The following is a 16,367-nucleotide window of genomic DNA, read 5'->3' on the forward strand; positions in this document are numbered from 1 at the left end:
TTCAGCTGCCCTAGCTACCATGCGGCTGTGCACTTTATAAATAAAACATTAAACCTTTTAAATGCATGTTTTAATCATGCTTAAATGTTCGCAAAGTGTTGGAGATTCCTTCTGTGTTTATTCAGCGAAACTCTCCACCCACTAAGCCTGCTATTATATTCCTTTCGTGTACACGCATACTTAATTAATTTCTATTTGAGTTGGCATTCGATCTGGAATGCAATTAATAGGAATTTGCATATTGATGAGCACTCAATCACAGACACACACACACAGAGTGGGAGTGAGCAACCGCAGTAATTATAAATTTCATTATATTTAAACGGATTTTCGCCCTCCTTCTTACTATTTGTACATCTTCTCCCACTACATCTCCGCAGGGGCATCTACAAAGTCTATATTAATGACAAGCACATTAACACCTACAATCACACTGGACTTTTCGGCGAATTAGCGCTGCTCTACAACATGCCCAGGTACGTCTCTATTTGATCGTCGCATTATTGTAAATTTTCCGCGCTGTCTGGACGACATTTACAATGTGTTAATGGGTGTACACCTGGCTATATTTAGATTACTTTAATGTTGACTTAAATTGTTTAGGGCGGCCACCGTGCAGGCGGAAACCAATGGTCTACTTTGGGCCATGGACCGTCAGACCTTCCGACGCATTTTGCTCAAGTCTGCATTCAAGAAGCGAAAAATGTACGAGGAGTTGTTGAACAACGTGCCCATGCTCAAGGCCTTGCAGGTGAGTGTTGCCTATAGTTGTAATTCCTTCGACTAGATCTCTCTCTCTAACCATTGTGCTTTCCGCAGAACTATGAACGCATGAATCTGGCTGACGCTTTGATCACCAAGAGCTTCGAGGGCGGCGAACGTATCATTAAGCAGGGTATGGAATAAAGTGCATTCCATTGGCATATCTCAATCAATAATTATCTTTTGGGTTTTCTGTAGGTGATGCTGCCGATGGCATGTACTTCATTGAGGAGGGCACCGTGTCCGTGCGCATGGACCAGGACGATGCTGAGGTGGAGATATCGCAGCTGGGCAAGGGCCAGTACTTTGGTGAACTGGCGCTGGTGACACATCGGCCACGTGCCGCTTCCGTATACGCCACGGGCGGCCATGTCCGGCTTGCATGTGAGTGTTGCCAGCACGTCCACGGACGCCGCTTAAAGTTTGATGCCTCCCACGTACACTCCTCATCCTGCTTTGGCTAATCTTTAATGCTTTCGTTTGTTTGTTCTTTGTTTTCCTGACCAATTCGCCTTGCCTTATGCCTGTGTTGTGTGTGTGTTTCGTAGTTTTGGATGTAGTTTGCTTTGTACGCCTCATGGGCAACTGCAATCGGTTGCTGCAGCGTGGCATTACCGACTATCGCTACCTGGAAGCAGATCTGCGGGACTACTTTGACAACCTGCAGCTCAATTCGCAGTAGTTTTAGCTGTAGCCTTGACTTGACTTATCCTTATTATTTTATTTGTTTATATTTGAAACTCCGTCCAGTCCTAGACACAGAGGCGTTTGAACGCATCATGGGCTTCCTCACCGACGTACTCAAGCGCAACATTGTGATCTATGAGCAGATGTTCACCGAAATGGCCCGCCGCAATACCAATCTGTAGTCAATGGGCTTTTCCTCCCATTCGCCGAGAAACGCTTTAAATTTATTGTCTAGTTTATTCAATTACAAGAATTATTAATTATTAAAAATTTCCAAGTTCAGTTAAAAGGTTTTCATTTCAAATGCACACAAAAACATGAGTATTTCGCTTGGTTCATCCGTCCCCTCCCCCCACCCATCCACCCATCCACCCAACGCACTTTTCCATACAGAGCACAAAGCCATCCATGTCCGTGTCTGATGCTGAAACAGATCCCAAACGATTATCGCATCGGTAAGAGACGGATAAACGAGTATTTTGTAATTGATACTTAAAGTAGAAGGGGCTTGTGGTGATGAACAGTACGATTTGGAGTGGGTTCTGTTTTAACATATACTTAATTAATCACTCTCACTAATCCACCTCCCATTACCCGCAGGATATCCTCATGCATGCACTAAGTGTTTTCCAATGGTGTTTAGATCCAACAATCTTGAACTAATTTGTGAATCTCTTTTACCATTCAGTCCTCGATGTCAGGGCATTCGAGCGTCTGCTGGGACCGTGCATGGATATTATGAAGCGCAACATTGATGACTACGAGTCACAGTTGGTGAAGATATTTGGTAGCAAAAACAATATCACTGATACACGATAAAAAGTCTGAACCACCAATAAATAAATCAATCAATCAATCAACCAGCCACCATAACCAACTATAGCTATGACTACAAATACAAATACAGCAGGAACAACAACCAACACCTGCGAAAAAGGACACTTGCAGGCTTCCTAGGATTTTAATTAGAATTTCATTTGGAAATATGAGCAATACCACACCACACCACTCCACTCCACTCCACTCCACAGGAACAGACAAGAAACAGAACAAGAGATAAAACCAATCAGCAAACAAAGCACAAATACCAAACAAGCTAGCACCCACACAAGGACACAGAAGAATCATTAAAACTTAAACATGAATATATAATTGATAATTGAAATTAATCTATAATAATATGCTAAAGATAATGATAAATGATAAATCATGATGATGATGTGAATGAGGGCAATGTTGATCATGTTGAGAAGAAGCTTTGCAATGTTTCTAACTTAAGAAATGAGATATCAAACAAGTTAAGAATTGTATTGTATGTACGAGTATTTAGCAATTGTAATTTGTAATGTAATTTGTATTCAATTGAGCGTTAAATTCGAAGAACAACAGAACAGCATTAGCAAATCGATTGGCGGCTGCTCAACGGATGGAATCTACTGTTAAATTTGCTTATTTAAGTTTTGTTTATTCATATATATTTTTGTTGTTATCCATTGATTTATACATAATTTAGTCATAGTCCACTTATTCTTTCCTTGGCTGCTAACTATTCGATAAGCGAAGAAGCAAATATACAAACTAAGAGCAAATTGAACACGCACACACATCAAGCAACAAGTTTATATCAGCAGATTGTAAGAGGTTATACATAGTATATGCATGTAGTACACACATACATACATACAAACACATACATATAAAAGAATGAAAATCTAATTTATTTAACTTGTAACAAAATCAATCAATGTACTAGTCTATACGTGAAGAAGGCAAAGCAGCTGAGAGCAGGCAGAGTGTTTCAGCCCCCGAGTAGTGGAGTAAAACTGTTTGATTTGTCTTCATTTGCAAGCCACTGTATCCTCCTATACTACATACCACCACCATTCGCAATCGATCTCACTATAACGAATTGAGAGAATGTAATTGTAATGCAGTTCTCGGAGAGAAAACCAAAATTAACCAGGAGTATAATGCTACAGGCACAATCAATATGTTGCATGGGATCAAATTAGAAAACTTTGAGAAAAACTAGCGAAAAACAAAATACGAAACTTAGCACAGTGAGAGAGAGTGAAGTGCTGTGTGCATTTGTGGGAGACATTTGCTAAAACTGCTTCAAAATTTCGTTTCTGGTATGTTCGGGGCTATAGAGGTGAACAAAATAAAGCAATATCGAGGGCCTAGATAATGTGTACTTAGAGTGTATTTCTGTATTTCTTTCTATTTTGTGTTTGATGTTCATTATCTGTATTACTAACCTATGCCTACACCTATACCTATATCTCTATATGTATAACTGAATGAGCTTAAACTATGGTAAACCTTACACCCTAAATCCTAATCGACTCCAACTACTTATGTTCTTTACATGAAAGAAACCTCATTGTTTGGAACAAAATGCGTAACTAAAACAAATCGTAGACGGATAATCAATAACATATACACATTTAAAAGCGGTATGTGTATAGGTATACATACATACATATAGAGTATATAGAAATTAACAAATTAAACTGGCATACCAGCAGACGACAGGTGTTCAAAGCTAAAAGAAACTACATATAATAGAAACGGAAGAAATATCAAATTTGCTACAGATCGTTCAGCAAATAGTAATAAATTATATAATATATATTATATACATATATACATAAATATAAACGAGTATGTTTTTAATCTTAATTGGTGTCTAGTCTATGTTCAAGACTTTAAAAGCAACAAATTCTTGAAAACTTTCAACAAAACAAAAAGCAAAATAAAAATTAGATGAAAAGATTTAGAAAGAAATCAAATAATATATATCGAACGATTAAATTTCTAGAAATTAATTAAGATGCTGAAAGTGCTGGCCATTTTCTTCCACATACCAACTACACAACCACCACACACGCAACTAAACACACACACACACACACACAAACATTAACACGCAAACACACACACAATACACATACATATATACACGCCATATTTGTAAACTAATATCAAGCAAAGCTCAAAGAAAACCGTGGAAATCGCAGATGAGAAATTCTAAAAAAATGCGCAAAAAACTTTAAATAAAATAATGAAAACCTATTCGTACTTTAACTGTTGTGTTGTAATTATGCATAAAGCGTATTTATATTATGTGTATGTGTAATAGAAATACTAAAAACAAAAACAAATAAGAACCGACAAGAAGAACTAAATAAATGTGTGAAACAAACAAAATATTTACAAGAAATTTCAAAGTGTAGACACTCGTAACAAACTAAAAGAAAAACATTACAATCAAGCGCCAAAGAAGCTGCAAGAAAATAAAATCTTCAAACAATTGCCTGCTTTCATTTTTACACATTTTTGCCATTAAAATTATTGTTTTATTGTTTCTTTTTTTTTACCCATAGCAAATCATTGAGTTGATTAACCAGAAGCTTCATAATCTGAACGATTTTATTTATAAGATTGAATAAATTCAAGAAAATTGTATGTTAAAGAGTCCTCGTGGTCGCAAAGCATGAAAGAAAATCACAAGAAAATGAAAAACAAACATATTAAAATAGATGCATAAAACAAAAGCGAAACAAGAATGGACAAATCCACAAAAAAAGCAAACATGACGAATGAATAAAAGTTTAATAAAAGCGATAAAACAAAAGCAAAGGAATATTTTATTTCAGCAGAGTTACAAATTCTTAGGGATTCGACTGAACTTCCCATCAATATTCTCAACAATCTTTTCTTCCATACATAAGAAGAGTTAGGAAAACCTTTGAATTTATCATTTTTATTCACTTAAAAACGTAGCTCCAAATACACTTATAATTTTACGGTGTTTAATATATGTATTATCTTTAAATGTACGTGTGTATGTGTATCCTTTATAATTATGTTTATAGAAACTCATTTATCGGAGCCACTCTCCACCGACAATGCACGAATGATAAGTGGGGTCGCGATTTGGTTCGCCAATTACAATAGATTCGGATTAGTTGGGTCCAAGTGCAGCACCCAAGCTTAGTCCCAAATTTGAATTTGAATTTGAATGGTATATTTAGTGTTAAAATCCATGGCCAAGAGCAGGGATGGTTGGTATCGGTCATGTTTTTGAACTGCTATTGGATTTGTATGCTTTGTCTTGTGATACTTCCGCCAGGCTGACTGAATATATCTGAATTCAATGATGTTTATTTTGCGGCGAAAGTAATTTGCTTGCTTTATCGGTTTTTTCGGGGAAAAATTCATTTAAAAAGTTGGGCCTTCTTTTGTGTTTTGTTTTTGTTTAGAAGTGTAAAAACTAAAAATCTAACTGTAAAGATCATCATCGCCATTGTCGCCTGGCGAATTTACGGGCATATTGGTGCCGGACCCTGAGGTGTTGCCGGTTTGACCGGGGAATCTGTAACAGAAACAGGAGAAGCATTTTTGAGTTGGTAATTGTTTCGGAAAGCATCAGTGTCAGCTCTCACCTGAAGTTCTGTCCGAATCCACGGGACTGCTGCAAAGTCTGAGCAAACATCTCATATTTCCTGATGTCGTTGTCCGACACAGAGCGGCGAGCAAATTTCATGGCCTCCTCAAAGTGGGCCCTAGTGATCTCCGGCACTGGATCCTCCTCATCCATCTGTGTGACAACAATAGATCGATATAGAATAAGAAAATTCCATGCAAATGCTGTTCACTTACATCCATTGCCGCGTTCTGGTTCTCGGCGCGATCCTTCTCGCGACGAATCTCAGCCTCGATGGCCTGTCGAATGGCCAGCTTGCAGGCCCGCTGACAGATCTCGGTCAAATCGGCACCCGAAAAGCCCTGTGTCACCTTGGCAATGTAGGTGAGGTCCACCTCCTTGGCCAGCGGCGACTTGCGCAAGTTGGCCTTCAGAATGGCCTCGCGCGACTTGTCGTCGGGCAATGGAATATAGATAAGCTGATCGAGACGTCCGGGACGCAGGATGGCCGGATCAATGATATCGGGACGATTGGTGGCGCCAATGATAAATACGTTCTTCTTGGCACCCATGCCGTCCATTTCGGTGAGGATCTGATTGATCACACGATCGGCAGCGCCACCAGCATCGCCCACATTACCGCCACGGGCTTTGGCAATCGAGTCCAGCTCGTCGAAGAAGAGCACACAAGGGGCCGCCGAGCGGGCCTTGTCGAAGATGTCGCGCACATTGGCCTCAGACTCGCCGAACCACATGGTCAGCAGCTCGGGGCCCTTGACGGAGATGAAGTTGGCCTGGCACTCGTTGGCAATGGCCTTCGCCAGCAGAGTCTTACCGCAACCGGGCGGGCCGTAGAAGAGCACGCCGCGGCTTGGCTGCATGCCAAACTTGAGGAACTTGTCGGGATGTTCGACTGGGTACTGGACCAGCTCCTGCAGCTCCTTCTTGACACTCTCGAGGCCACCGATGTCGGTCCAGGTGGTGTTGGGCACCTCCACCACGGTCTCGCGCAGAGCCGATGGACTGGACTTGGTCATGGCGTAGCGGAAGTTCTCCATGGTCACAGCCAGAGAAGCCAGCACTTCGGCATCAATCTTGTCATCCTCCAGATCAATGAGATCCATCTTCTCGCGGATTTGCTGTAGAGCAGCCTCCGAGCACAGCGAAGCCAAATCGGCACCCACATGACCATGGCTCTCGGCCGCAATCTGCTCCAAGTCCACATCCTCGTGCAGCTTCATGTTCTTGGTGTGGATACGCAACACCTCCAGACGGCCGGTCGCATCGGGGATACCAATGTCAATCTCACGATCGAAGCGTCCGAACCGACGCAATGCAGGGTCAATGGAATTGGGCCTGTTGGTGGCGGCCATCACAATCAAGTGAGAACTCTTCTTCATGCCGTCCATCAGGGTGAGCAACTGGGAGACGATGCGACGCTCCACCTCGCCGTGGGTCTTGTCACGCTTCGGGGCAATGGCGTCGATCTCATCAATGAAGATGATAGCCGGAGAGTTCTTCTCGGCCTCCTCGAACGCCTTGCGCAGATTCGACTCGGACTCACCGGCCAGCTTGGACATAATCTCCGGTCCGTTGATCAGGAAGAAGAAAGCACCTGTCTCGTTGGCCACGGCGCGGGCAATCAGAGTCTTGCCGGTACCGGGTGGGCCGTACATGAGGATGCCACGCGGCGGCTTCACACCGATAGCCTTGAAGAGCGACGGATGACGCAGGGGCAGCTCCACCATCTCCTTGATCTGGGCCAGCTGCTTGCGGCAGCCGCCAATGTCATCGTATCCCACAGCATTGAGGGACTCCTCCTCCTCTTCACGTTTGATCGGGTCACCATCGCAGAAGATGACCGTCTCGGGCGCCACAATACAGTAGGGCTCGGGATCGGTCAGCACCACCTTGAACTCAATGGGACGCATAGCGGCGCGCACAATGAAGTTGTCCCCCATGTGGATGGGACGGTAGGCCTCTAGGAAGTAAGGCTTCAGGTAGATCTCGAAGAGATTGCCCGTCACGCCCTCGGTGGTGTCATCAATGGGCAAGATGCGTACACGCTTCCCGTACTTGACATCTGGACACGACTGCACCGAGACCACATCCGACAGATGCACGCACAGATTGTTGCGCACCACGCGATTCATGCGGATCTTCTCATCGGGACAGGTTTCGTCGGAGAGCACGATGCACACGGTCTCCTTGCGACGCTTACCCTTCAGGATCACGGTGTCGCCGCGGAAAAGCTGAAGCTCGTCCATTTTCGCCTGTCAATGAAGCGGGAAAGGGGAGAGCGCCAGAGCATTGTAGTACAAGGGTCAAGTGATTTTGAGATTTCAGATTTGATGAGTTGATGACGTGGCCCAGGGAAGACGATGACTTACCTGCGAAAGCGACACAACGGAGTTGTCGTCATTCTGAGCCTCCTCAACAATCAGGCGATTGGGGCGATCCTTTCGCTTCAAAATCGCCGTTGCGAGATCATCGCTGCGGGGGGAAAAGAGTAAAGGAAGAAACAGATTGAGCACACACAGTTTTCACACATTCGAATTTATCTGCCGCACAATTTTGCATGTGAAGTTCTTTTACTTGACGCCGGCTTGCCACCAGTCCCAGTCTCAGCCCATGGCGACGGTGGTGACGCATCTTTCATTTCTGCATCCTCATCGAAATGACTCCCATTCTGATCCGTGCAATTGTTTGGGTTGCGAGCGTCATCGTTTTTGTTATAATTTCCCGATCCTGCTGCTGGTCGATAGCCAAAAGGCGGACGAGGATCATTATTTCCTGCCGACATGACAAAACTTTTCTTTCCTAGACTGATTTCTCACAATTCGACTCTAACAAAAGATTTAGGATTTCAGAGCACACTAGGATATCAGGCACTTTGGAGCCAAATTTCTATTATTCGAGAACAGTCTACGTCTCCCTTCCCCTCCCCTACACAATGTCAGGCACGCTGACGCGCCGCCATCCGTAGAGACGCTGCACCATTTGCAAGTTGGGGAATCACAAGGACAACAAAGAAACCAAAGGTCCGCCAGCCATGGCCCCAACAACCACAACAACACCATGCAGACAGCAAATGGCGATTTTCTTAGCATTGGCCTAGTTTCGCAACAGAGTCCAAGAGTATATGCCACCATGTATGTATGTTTTCGCCATTAAAAGTGTATTTCTTTGAAAGAAAACCTCACAAAGCTATTGGGAGTGCTCTCCAATTGCATTTTGCAACTTTCCTTTGCATATGTACATATGTGGCCCTTGCGTACTTTTTTCCGTCAGGCCAATGACTGCGCGAAATTGAAGCGCTGTCATAGCCCAGCGCTCTTTTGTCGGCATTTATTTTGAGGGTCGTGAATTTGCTGTTTTTACACTTACCCCTTGGAGTCTGCCATGTTAAACTGCTTGTAGATTAACCTTGCTACTTAAGTTTACAATTTTCTCTGCTTGAATCTATTTAATTGCGATTGAAATCGACCAAATTTTCTTTAAAAAACCACCAATTTTTTCCGTGCAAGTGAAATGTCTTGGCGAGCAGTGTGACCGCGGAAAAACACATCAAATATGCAGCATGAATCTTATAAATATACCGAAATATACCTTCATATATTCACAATATACCTTAAATATACCGAAGAAAATAACGAATTTAACCAATTTTCACCTTGTTCAACAAAAATTACTACGCAATCTCTCTCCTTAAGAGCGATCAAGTTTCACAAGCTTTATAATAATTCTACTTACATTGAACCACCCATATTATGCCAGGTTGGCAGCCCACGAACTAGTTCGCCAAAAAGTGCTGAGTTGCTTAGAGATGAACAAAATGAAATAAACAATACATAATCGATAGGCGTGGGACAGTTTCAATCGGTGACCATTTTCGGTCATGGGAATATTTTAACTACGAAAATTAGTGAACTTAAATTCAAAACATTCCCATAAAGGGATGTCATGAAAATTAGCCGATCTTGTGGAGAATTGAGTGATGTTTCAAGTAAAATTACAGTCTTAGAGCTGAGAGTCTTAACCAGCTGGTAATATAAAACAGAATATCAAAGTTTATTAATCAGGTATACTTACAGTATATTTAAAAAATGGAAGGGTATATTTGCGAGGGTCTGTCGGTATATTCTATCGATAGTTCCGCGGTCACACTGCTTTCAATCGGTACTAAAATCGCAAAACGCGGCTAAAAATTTAAATGTTATAATAAATACGACTTTTATATATACGGAAATATTTTTATTCCACGTTTTGTGCCATACACTTGTATAAATTCACATACATTGAATACAAAATATCCTGCGCTCCGCTGTGAGAGTGTGTGTGTATAAAAAACATTTTGCAAAAATTTGTTTGGTTAGCGCACAAAGTCATAAATGTATGTATATATGTTTGTGTGTGTGTGTGTTGGTGTAAAAAATGTAATTTATAAACCAACTTTAAATGCATACATTATGTATTCAATCATTGGCTCGACGTATTCGATCGTTATTGGTTTTGCAGTAATTGTTTGGAGAAGAATTGTGTAATTTTGGATATCTTTTTGGTTTTGTTTTTGGATACTTAGCCAGCATGCACGGACTGAAATGAAGAGAAAACAAGTGTAAATTAAACAAAAATCAACACAAAAGAAATAGGAAACCGAATTTGAAGCCACTTGAAGACATAGTTCTTGTCCCCCAGGCTGCCATCCGTTTGCTACATTTTTCTCTATCAAGTCTTTTGATTGCCATTTGTATAAGGTTGCCTTCTGCCGGCCGCTCCGCTGATCCGACCTCTGATGCCCTTAGATAAATTCAGAATTGGAACGTACCCGGGATATATCCACGCCGGTCATGTTCTTAACAAGCTCTGGCACTTTGTTGACAATCTGCAAGATCTCGCCGGTCAGCTTGGCGGCACCGACGTCGCCCTGGCCGCTTGAAATCATTGTGATCTTCTTGGCCTGCGAGAGCGGGGCAGCCACCTCGGCGGCCACCTGTTGGGAATAAACATTGATTAATAAATTGCCCCTCGAAATGCCTCATCCAAAGTGCACTCCTCACCTTTGGCAGTGTGTCCAAGAGCATCTCCACCATGGCCGCCTCGCGGTACTCGCGGTAAGCCTCGGCCTTCTGTGCCATCTGCTCGGCTTCGGCCTTTGCCTTGGCTGCAATGGCGAATGCCTCTGCCTCGCCGCGGATTCTGATCTACAAAAGGAAGGGGCAGAATAGGATTCGTATATTCGGGTCGACTGCATCGCAGATTGCAGTTAAACATTACCGACTCTGCCTCGGCTTCGGCTTCCATCACGACACGCTGCTTGTTGGCTTCGGCCAACTTCTCCATGCGGAACTTCTCGGCCTCGGCCGGCCGGCGAATGGTAGCCTCCAGCTCCCTCTCGCGACGCAGTATCTCCTGCTCCTGCACAGCAATCTCTTGTGTGCGCTCGATCACCTTGACCTGCATCTGCTCCTCTTTGATGCGCTGCTTGGTCTTGGCTGCCTGCAGCTCGTATGCCATCTCGGCTTCGGCCTTCTTCGTCTGCACCTCCACGTCGTAGGCGGCCTTCTTCAGCTCAAAGTCGCGCTGGGCCTTGGCAATGTCCGTGTCGTTCAGGAAGCGAGATGCCATGCGCTGCTCTTCGGCAATTGCCTCCTTGATTGTGGCCTCGGCCCGGGCCTCTGCCTCTCCAATGCGAGCATCACGCTTAACTTCGGCCGTACGGGCCATGCCCAAGGAGCGCAAATAGCCCTGAAAACGAACAAGAGTACAAGGGTAAAAGCATTTGTCAATCTTCTACAAAAAGACAGAAGATGGCGTCCGGCGGTAGGGAGCAGAGTAAAAGTCTACACTGCAGGCTATACGCACCTTTGAGTCGCCCTGAAGTGAACGTAAATCCAAATGGACATGCAAGAAATACGGTATATACAGAAGGTTAATCGGGGAAACAAATGAAGTGACGCGAAACAGGCTACTCTCTAATGGGGGGGGTTTGTGTGTTAGTTCAACAAAGGATAAAGTGTGATTTAGCTAGTGGATTGTGTACCTCCTCGTCGCGCAGATCTTTGATGGTGTAGGAGACAACGGTGATGCCCATATTGGCCAAATCGCTGGAGGCCACCTCGAACACCTGCTTGCTGAACTTCTTGCGATCCTTGTAGATCTCCTCCACCGTCATGGAGCCCATGATGGCACGCTGGTGTCCCTCCAGTGTGACCAGGGCAATGTGGTTGATCTCCGACTCCGTCTTGCCCAGAAATTGCTCACAGGCAGTCAGCAGCATGTCCTCGTTCTGGCCCTGCACCTTCACCTGGGCAATGCCCGTCACCGAAATGGGCACACCCTGGCTAGTGTACACGCAGGGACTCTCCACCTGAAGCGTCATCGTATTTAGTGAGATTCTGGAATAGTTGGGGGATGAATGGTGTTCTACATATTCGTATCTAGATTTTAAAAGCCATTTACTTACCGCTGCACCTGCTGGATGGAGGGCCAGACAAAGGCACGTCCGCCGGGCACCAGTAGCGGCTTCATGTAACAGCATCCTGCAAAAGATTACACAAAATTCGGGTTGTTTACAAACAAAAAGAATTAGATCATCGGCAACACCGCCGTTTTCGAATGCGCGCGCACGGCACCGGGGATTTCTCTTCTTCTTCTATGCATCACAAGTTGTTGTACATAAAAATCAATAGGCGGTGACGTCATGTGGAGGGCGGGGTGGTGGTGATTTATTTGTGTGTGTTTGAAAACTTTAAACAGTCCCAGGGGGGGCATTCGGATTGTGCACTGATTGGTTTAATTGGAATACATCGACTTGGTTATTTACCCGACACTACCAACGCCTCGTTGGGTCCACAGGTCACAAATCCCCAGGTCATTTTGTGAAGCTCTATAAATCGGATTCGTAGTCGGAGCAATTGTTTTCAGCGGCAGCTTCTATTGCCAGACAATTGTTAAGAATTTTAAGATTTTTTTCTCGTAGTCCACAGGTTTTTGCAATGTTTTCGAGTTCTTTTTCAAATATATATGTATACAGTGTGACCGCGGAATTATCGGTCAAATATACCGAAAGACCTTCGGAAATATACCGAAATATACACTAGACAAGAGGGTGAAATGCAAGGTGTGACAGCTAAACAAGGTCGTCGTATTCTAGCGCGAAAAGAAAAAGAAATCTTTTTAAAATTCCATTCAGAACTTTTTTATAAAGTGTTCGTGCGAATTCTGCGTCTCTGAGTAAGTGAATTTATTACGCTAGTAAACTTGAAATAATCTAGAGGCAATACATTAGAACTGGGATCTTAAAATACTTAACTTAATGTAAATTATTTAAACTGATTGCATCGGGGACGTACATTTAATACGGTACACATGCACAAACACATACACACACATAAAGTGAAGTACTGAGGACATCATATGCATAGTTATTATGACTAGTACTAGTAAGAGAGAAGAGTCTGGCTTAAGTGCTAATCAAAGTACGTTGAAACAGTCGCATGCATCGTCGCGGTGTATCCCACTCAATGGCCAGACGAGGTGCTGTCCGTGAAGTACGGATGCTGCATGGCAGCCTCGGCACTGATCCGCTGATTGGGGCGGCAGACGAGCAGCTTCTGCAGCAGATCGCGACCCTTAGAATTGAGTCTCGGCACTAGTTGGCTCCACGACGTTATGGCTGGGAAGGCTGCAAGCGGCACAGGCGTCAGTTAATGCACAACAAGAGATGGAAGCCACGCCGAATACTCACATGGAAGCGCAACGTAGTCGGAGAGATGGGACACACCGGGCCAGGAGTCTTCGTTGGGTGTTCCGAGCACACGGAATATCTTCATTAGCTGATCGAGCACATCGGAGCCGGGGAACAGCGGACGCCCGGCATCGGCCAGCTCAGCCAGAATGCAGCCAGCCGACCACATGTCAATGCTCGTCGTGTATAGCTTGGCCCCGAACAGAACGTCCGGTGGACGGTACCACAGAGTGACCACCTCGGCCGAGTAGCACTTCACGGGAATGCCAAAGGCGCGGGCCAGGCCAAAATCGGCCAGCTTCAGCTCGCCATTCTTGTTGATCAGCAGGTTCTGCGGCTTCAGATCACGATGCAGGACGTTGTGGCTAATAGGACGAGGAATTATAATTACTGGCGACATGACTGGCCCACACACCCACCTGTGACAAAATGCCAGGCCACGCAGCAGCTGGAGCATAAAGCTGCGACACACAGCCATATCGATTTCTCCGTTGAGGCTATCAAAGTACTTCTTCAGATCCTGGTCGCAGTGCTCGAATACCAGGGTCAGCTTCTTATCCGAGTGAAGGACATCTATCAGTCTGACGATGTTCTTGTGCTTCAGTTCCTGTGGGTGCAAATCATTTCAGTTTCCTGTCCCGCAAGGCCACAGAACAGAACATACCTTCAGCAAGCAGATCTCCCTCAGGGCAGAGCTAGGCACACCCTCATCGTCCTCGTCCAAACGGACTCGTTTCAGGGCCACTATCTCCATTGTGTCGCGGTTGCGCCCCTTGAAGACGGTGCCGTAGGTGCCCTCACCGATCTTCTCCATTTTGTCATATTTCTGCATCTTGTGCTATTTATTGTTATTTTTTTGCAGCCGTTCAACTGGGGAAACCAACAGTGTGACCGCGGAATTAGCGATATACCGCAAAACCCTCAAAAATATACCAAATCATAGCTTTTCATTAAAGAATATCTAGTAAATAGTGCACCCCCCAATAGTCATTATTTCGTTTGCGCCTTACAGCACCTTTTCGCCTTTCCACTGTTAACATTGTTCAAATTCAAATAAGTTTTAACTGTGTCGCAAGTGCGAAACCCTGCACATTGGCTGAATGTTCATTCAAGTTAAATCGTATTTCTTCATGTTAATCCCTGTCCAATCCTGTTCATGTTCCTTCATTTTGCAAATGAGTTTGATAACAATCAATTACTTTTTTCGTTTACTTCCAGGGCAAAATGGAATACCTGCCAGACTGTGTTCTGATTTCGATCTTTGGTCTCCTGGACTTGCAGTCCCAGTTGAACGTCGCCAGAGTGCATTTTCGTTTCTACGCTATAATGCCATTGGTTTGGGGATCTAACGTTCACCTGTCGCTGTTTGAATTGGATATATCCAGCGCTGATCTCCGTCTTTGCCTGTGCATAATCCGCAGGACATTGCAAGTTTTACGGTTCAATATGATCAGCCGGGAAAACTTTGACATACTCACCAGCTACGTGTATCCGAATGCGCACGACTTTCGCTTCTCAACCACTTCATTCCGCCTGAATGATTCGGACATTCTGATGATAATTAAAGCTTTTCCACAGTTGAGGACATTCAGTCCCATTGGACAATTGACTGGAAAATATCTAGCTGACATTCCGCACCTGGAGAACCTCAATGCAAACCATTGTTCAAAATTCCAGGTCAGCAGCTTAGTACATATAATGCAAACAAGGCAGCTGAAAGCTCTCTTTCTCGACATACCTTTCTGGGACATTGATATCCTGTTAGTGAAATTACCCACAGCTGGCATGCAGCATCTAGAGGTCCTGCTGTGCAACGAGACTGAGTTTTTCACATGGTTCATGAACAATTTGAAGCATCTGAAACGTCTAAAGCAGCTCTCAGTCCTCGGCATGTGCTGTCCCAAAACGCAGTTGGAACTTGCCGGGAAGTTGAGGGCGGAAGGACGCCACAGTCTAAAACGACTGGAAGTACAATACGCTTGCGATGTATATTTTCATGGTGAACGCATTCAGTTGGATGTTGAAACATTCGTAATGAAATACGTTAATGATTTGTCTGCTAAAATGGGTAGAATTTCGCATCCCTTTCGGCACAGCAAGCGCTTGCTGTTTTATTCTTGCTGCATAAAAGATGCGGACAGCTTTGGACGCTTTCTTCAACTCTGCCAGCACGTTGAGATCATTGAGTTCGAGGACTGCAGGTTTGGGTTCCAGTGCTACACATTCTCAGCACCGCGAATCGCCAAGCATCGTGCAACGATCCTACAGCTGTACCTACACGGATCTAGATTTGTGAGAAACAACGAGGACGTTGCCCCGATGGCGTGGAGCGTCGAGGGCGAGGACAGACGCTTCAAGCTGCACCAAACTAAGTCGAAAATCAACCACATTGCTCATAACAAAATGCTCTTTACCTCTTTTCCTGTCAAGTACTATCATTGCTTTGATTTTAATGACCTTCCATAGATGCTTACTTATGTGGCGCACTGTGAAAAGTGGGCTGGTTCAACTCGCTCGCACGGCAATTTGGCTCAGTTGTATTGCTTTTAGTTTTCACAATTAGGCCAATGACCGATAGCGTCGTCGTCAACGAATAGTAACCTTATCGGACGCAGTTAGAAGTCGCCTACAAGTGGTTTACTTTGCCATTCAAATCGACTAAGGCTACGTGCCTTAAACTAAGTGGAATTTGTTTTGAATAAAGAATCTATTGAGAGATTTCTGCTGCAATCAATGGTA

The 16,367-nt window shown here is 44.2% G+C and overlaps 5 protein-coding genes across 9 annotated transcripts in view; 2 read left to right on the forward strand and 3 right to left on the reverse strand.

Annotated features, from left to right (window-relative positions):
• LOC117578656 (cAMP-dependent protein kinase type II regulatory subunit) overlaps positions 1-4,626 on the forward strand; it is a 29,282-nt gene extending 24,656 nt beyond the window's left edge. For 2 of the 4 annotated variants that reach the window (XM_034264275.1, XM_034264274.1), the window contains 5 exons: positions 381-476; positions 604-751; positions 820-895; positions 961-1,146; positions 1,311-1,459. In XM_034264275.1, coding sequence (XP_034120166.1) covers positions 381-476; positions 604-751; positions 820-895; positions 961-1,146; positions 1,311-1,444 — 640 coding nt within the window. In that variant the 3' untranslated portion in view covers positions 1,445-1,459. Of the gene's footprint in view, positions 1-380; positions 477-603; positions 752-819; positions 896-960; positions 1,147-1,310; positions 1,460-1,512; positions 1,748-2,137 lie in introns of those variants that run through there. The other 2 variants (XM_034264276.1, XM_034264277.1) reach the window with 2 other exon arrangements.
• Positions 4,627-5,289: 663 nt separating this feature from the next.
• LOC117578655 (transitional endoplasmic reticulum ATPase TER94) lies at positions 5,290-9,423 on the reverse strand. Its single transcript, XM_034264273.1, has 5 exons — positions 9,266-9,423; positions 8,269-8,371; positions 6,115-8,151; positions 5,898-6,052; positions 5,290-5,827 (listed from the first exon to the last, which is right to left on the reverse strand). The coding sequence occupies exons 1-5, from the start codon at positions 9,280-9,282 to the stop codon at positions 5,734-5,736; spliced, it is 2,406 nt and encodes an 801-aa protein (XP_034120164.1). The 5' UTR covers positions 9,283-9,423; the 3' UTR covers positions 5,290-5,733.
• An 827-nt stretch (positions 9,424-10,250) lies between these two features.
• Positions 10,251-16,346, forward strand: LOC117592268. Its single transcript, XM_034285927.1, has 2 exons — positions 10,251-10,271; positions 14,847-16,346. The coding sequence occupies exon 2, from the start codon at positions 14,853-14,855 to the stop codon at positions 16,092-16,094; it is 1,242 nt and encodes a 413-aa protein (XP_034141818.1). The 5' UTR covers positions 10,251-10,271; positions 14,847-14,852; the 3' UTR covers positions 16,095-16,346.
• On the reverse strand, positions 10,440-12,893 carry LOC117592267 (flotillin-1). 2 transcript variants are annotated; one of them, XM_034285925.1, is made up of 8 exons: positions 12,705-12,893; positions 12,345-12,420; positions 11,922-12,276; positions 11,744-11,755; positions 11,156-11,626; positions 10,939-11,082; positions 10,707-10,871; positions 10,440-10,474 (listed from the first exon to the last, which is right to left on the reverse strand). In XM_034285925.1, exons 1-8 carry the CDS (start codon positions 12,754-12,756, stop codon positions 10,457-10,459), a joined length of 1,293 nt encoding a protein of 430 aa, XP_034141816.1. In that variant the 5' UTR covers positions 12,757-12,893; the 3' UTR covers positions 10,440-10,456. The 2 variants fall into 2 exon arrangements, with proteins under 2 accessions (XP_034141816.1, XP_034141817.1); XM_034285926.1 differs by lacking the exon at positions 11,744-11,755 and having other exon boundaries at positions 12,705-12,892.
• LOC117592269 (cyclin-dependent kinase 5 homolog) lies at positions 13,101-14,519 on the reverse strand. Its single transcript, XM_034285929.1, has 4 exons — positions 14,293-14,519; positions 14,048-14,235; positions 13,629-13,993; positions 13,101-13,565 (listed from the first exon to the last, which is right to left on the reverse strand). The coding sequence occupies exons 1-4, from the start codon at positions 14,458-14,460 to the stop codon at positions 13,402-13,404; spliced, it is 885 nt and encodes a 294-aa protein (XP_034141820.1). The 5' UTR covers positions 14,461-14,519; the 3' UTR covers positions 13,101-13,401.
• Positions 16,347-16,367: the final 21 nt, after the last annotated feature.

Source organism: Drosophila guanche, unplaced genomic scaffold (genome assembly GCF_900245975.1).
Source record: "Drosophila guanche unplaced genomic scaffold, DGUA_6, whole genome shotgun sequence".
Classification (NCBI taxonomy): Eukaryota; Metazoa; Arthropoda; class Insecta; order Diptera; family Drosophilidae; genus Drosophila; species Drosophila guanche.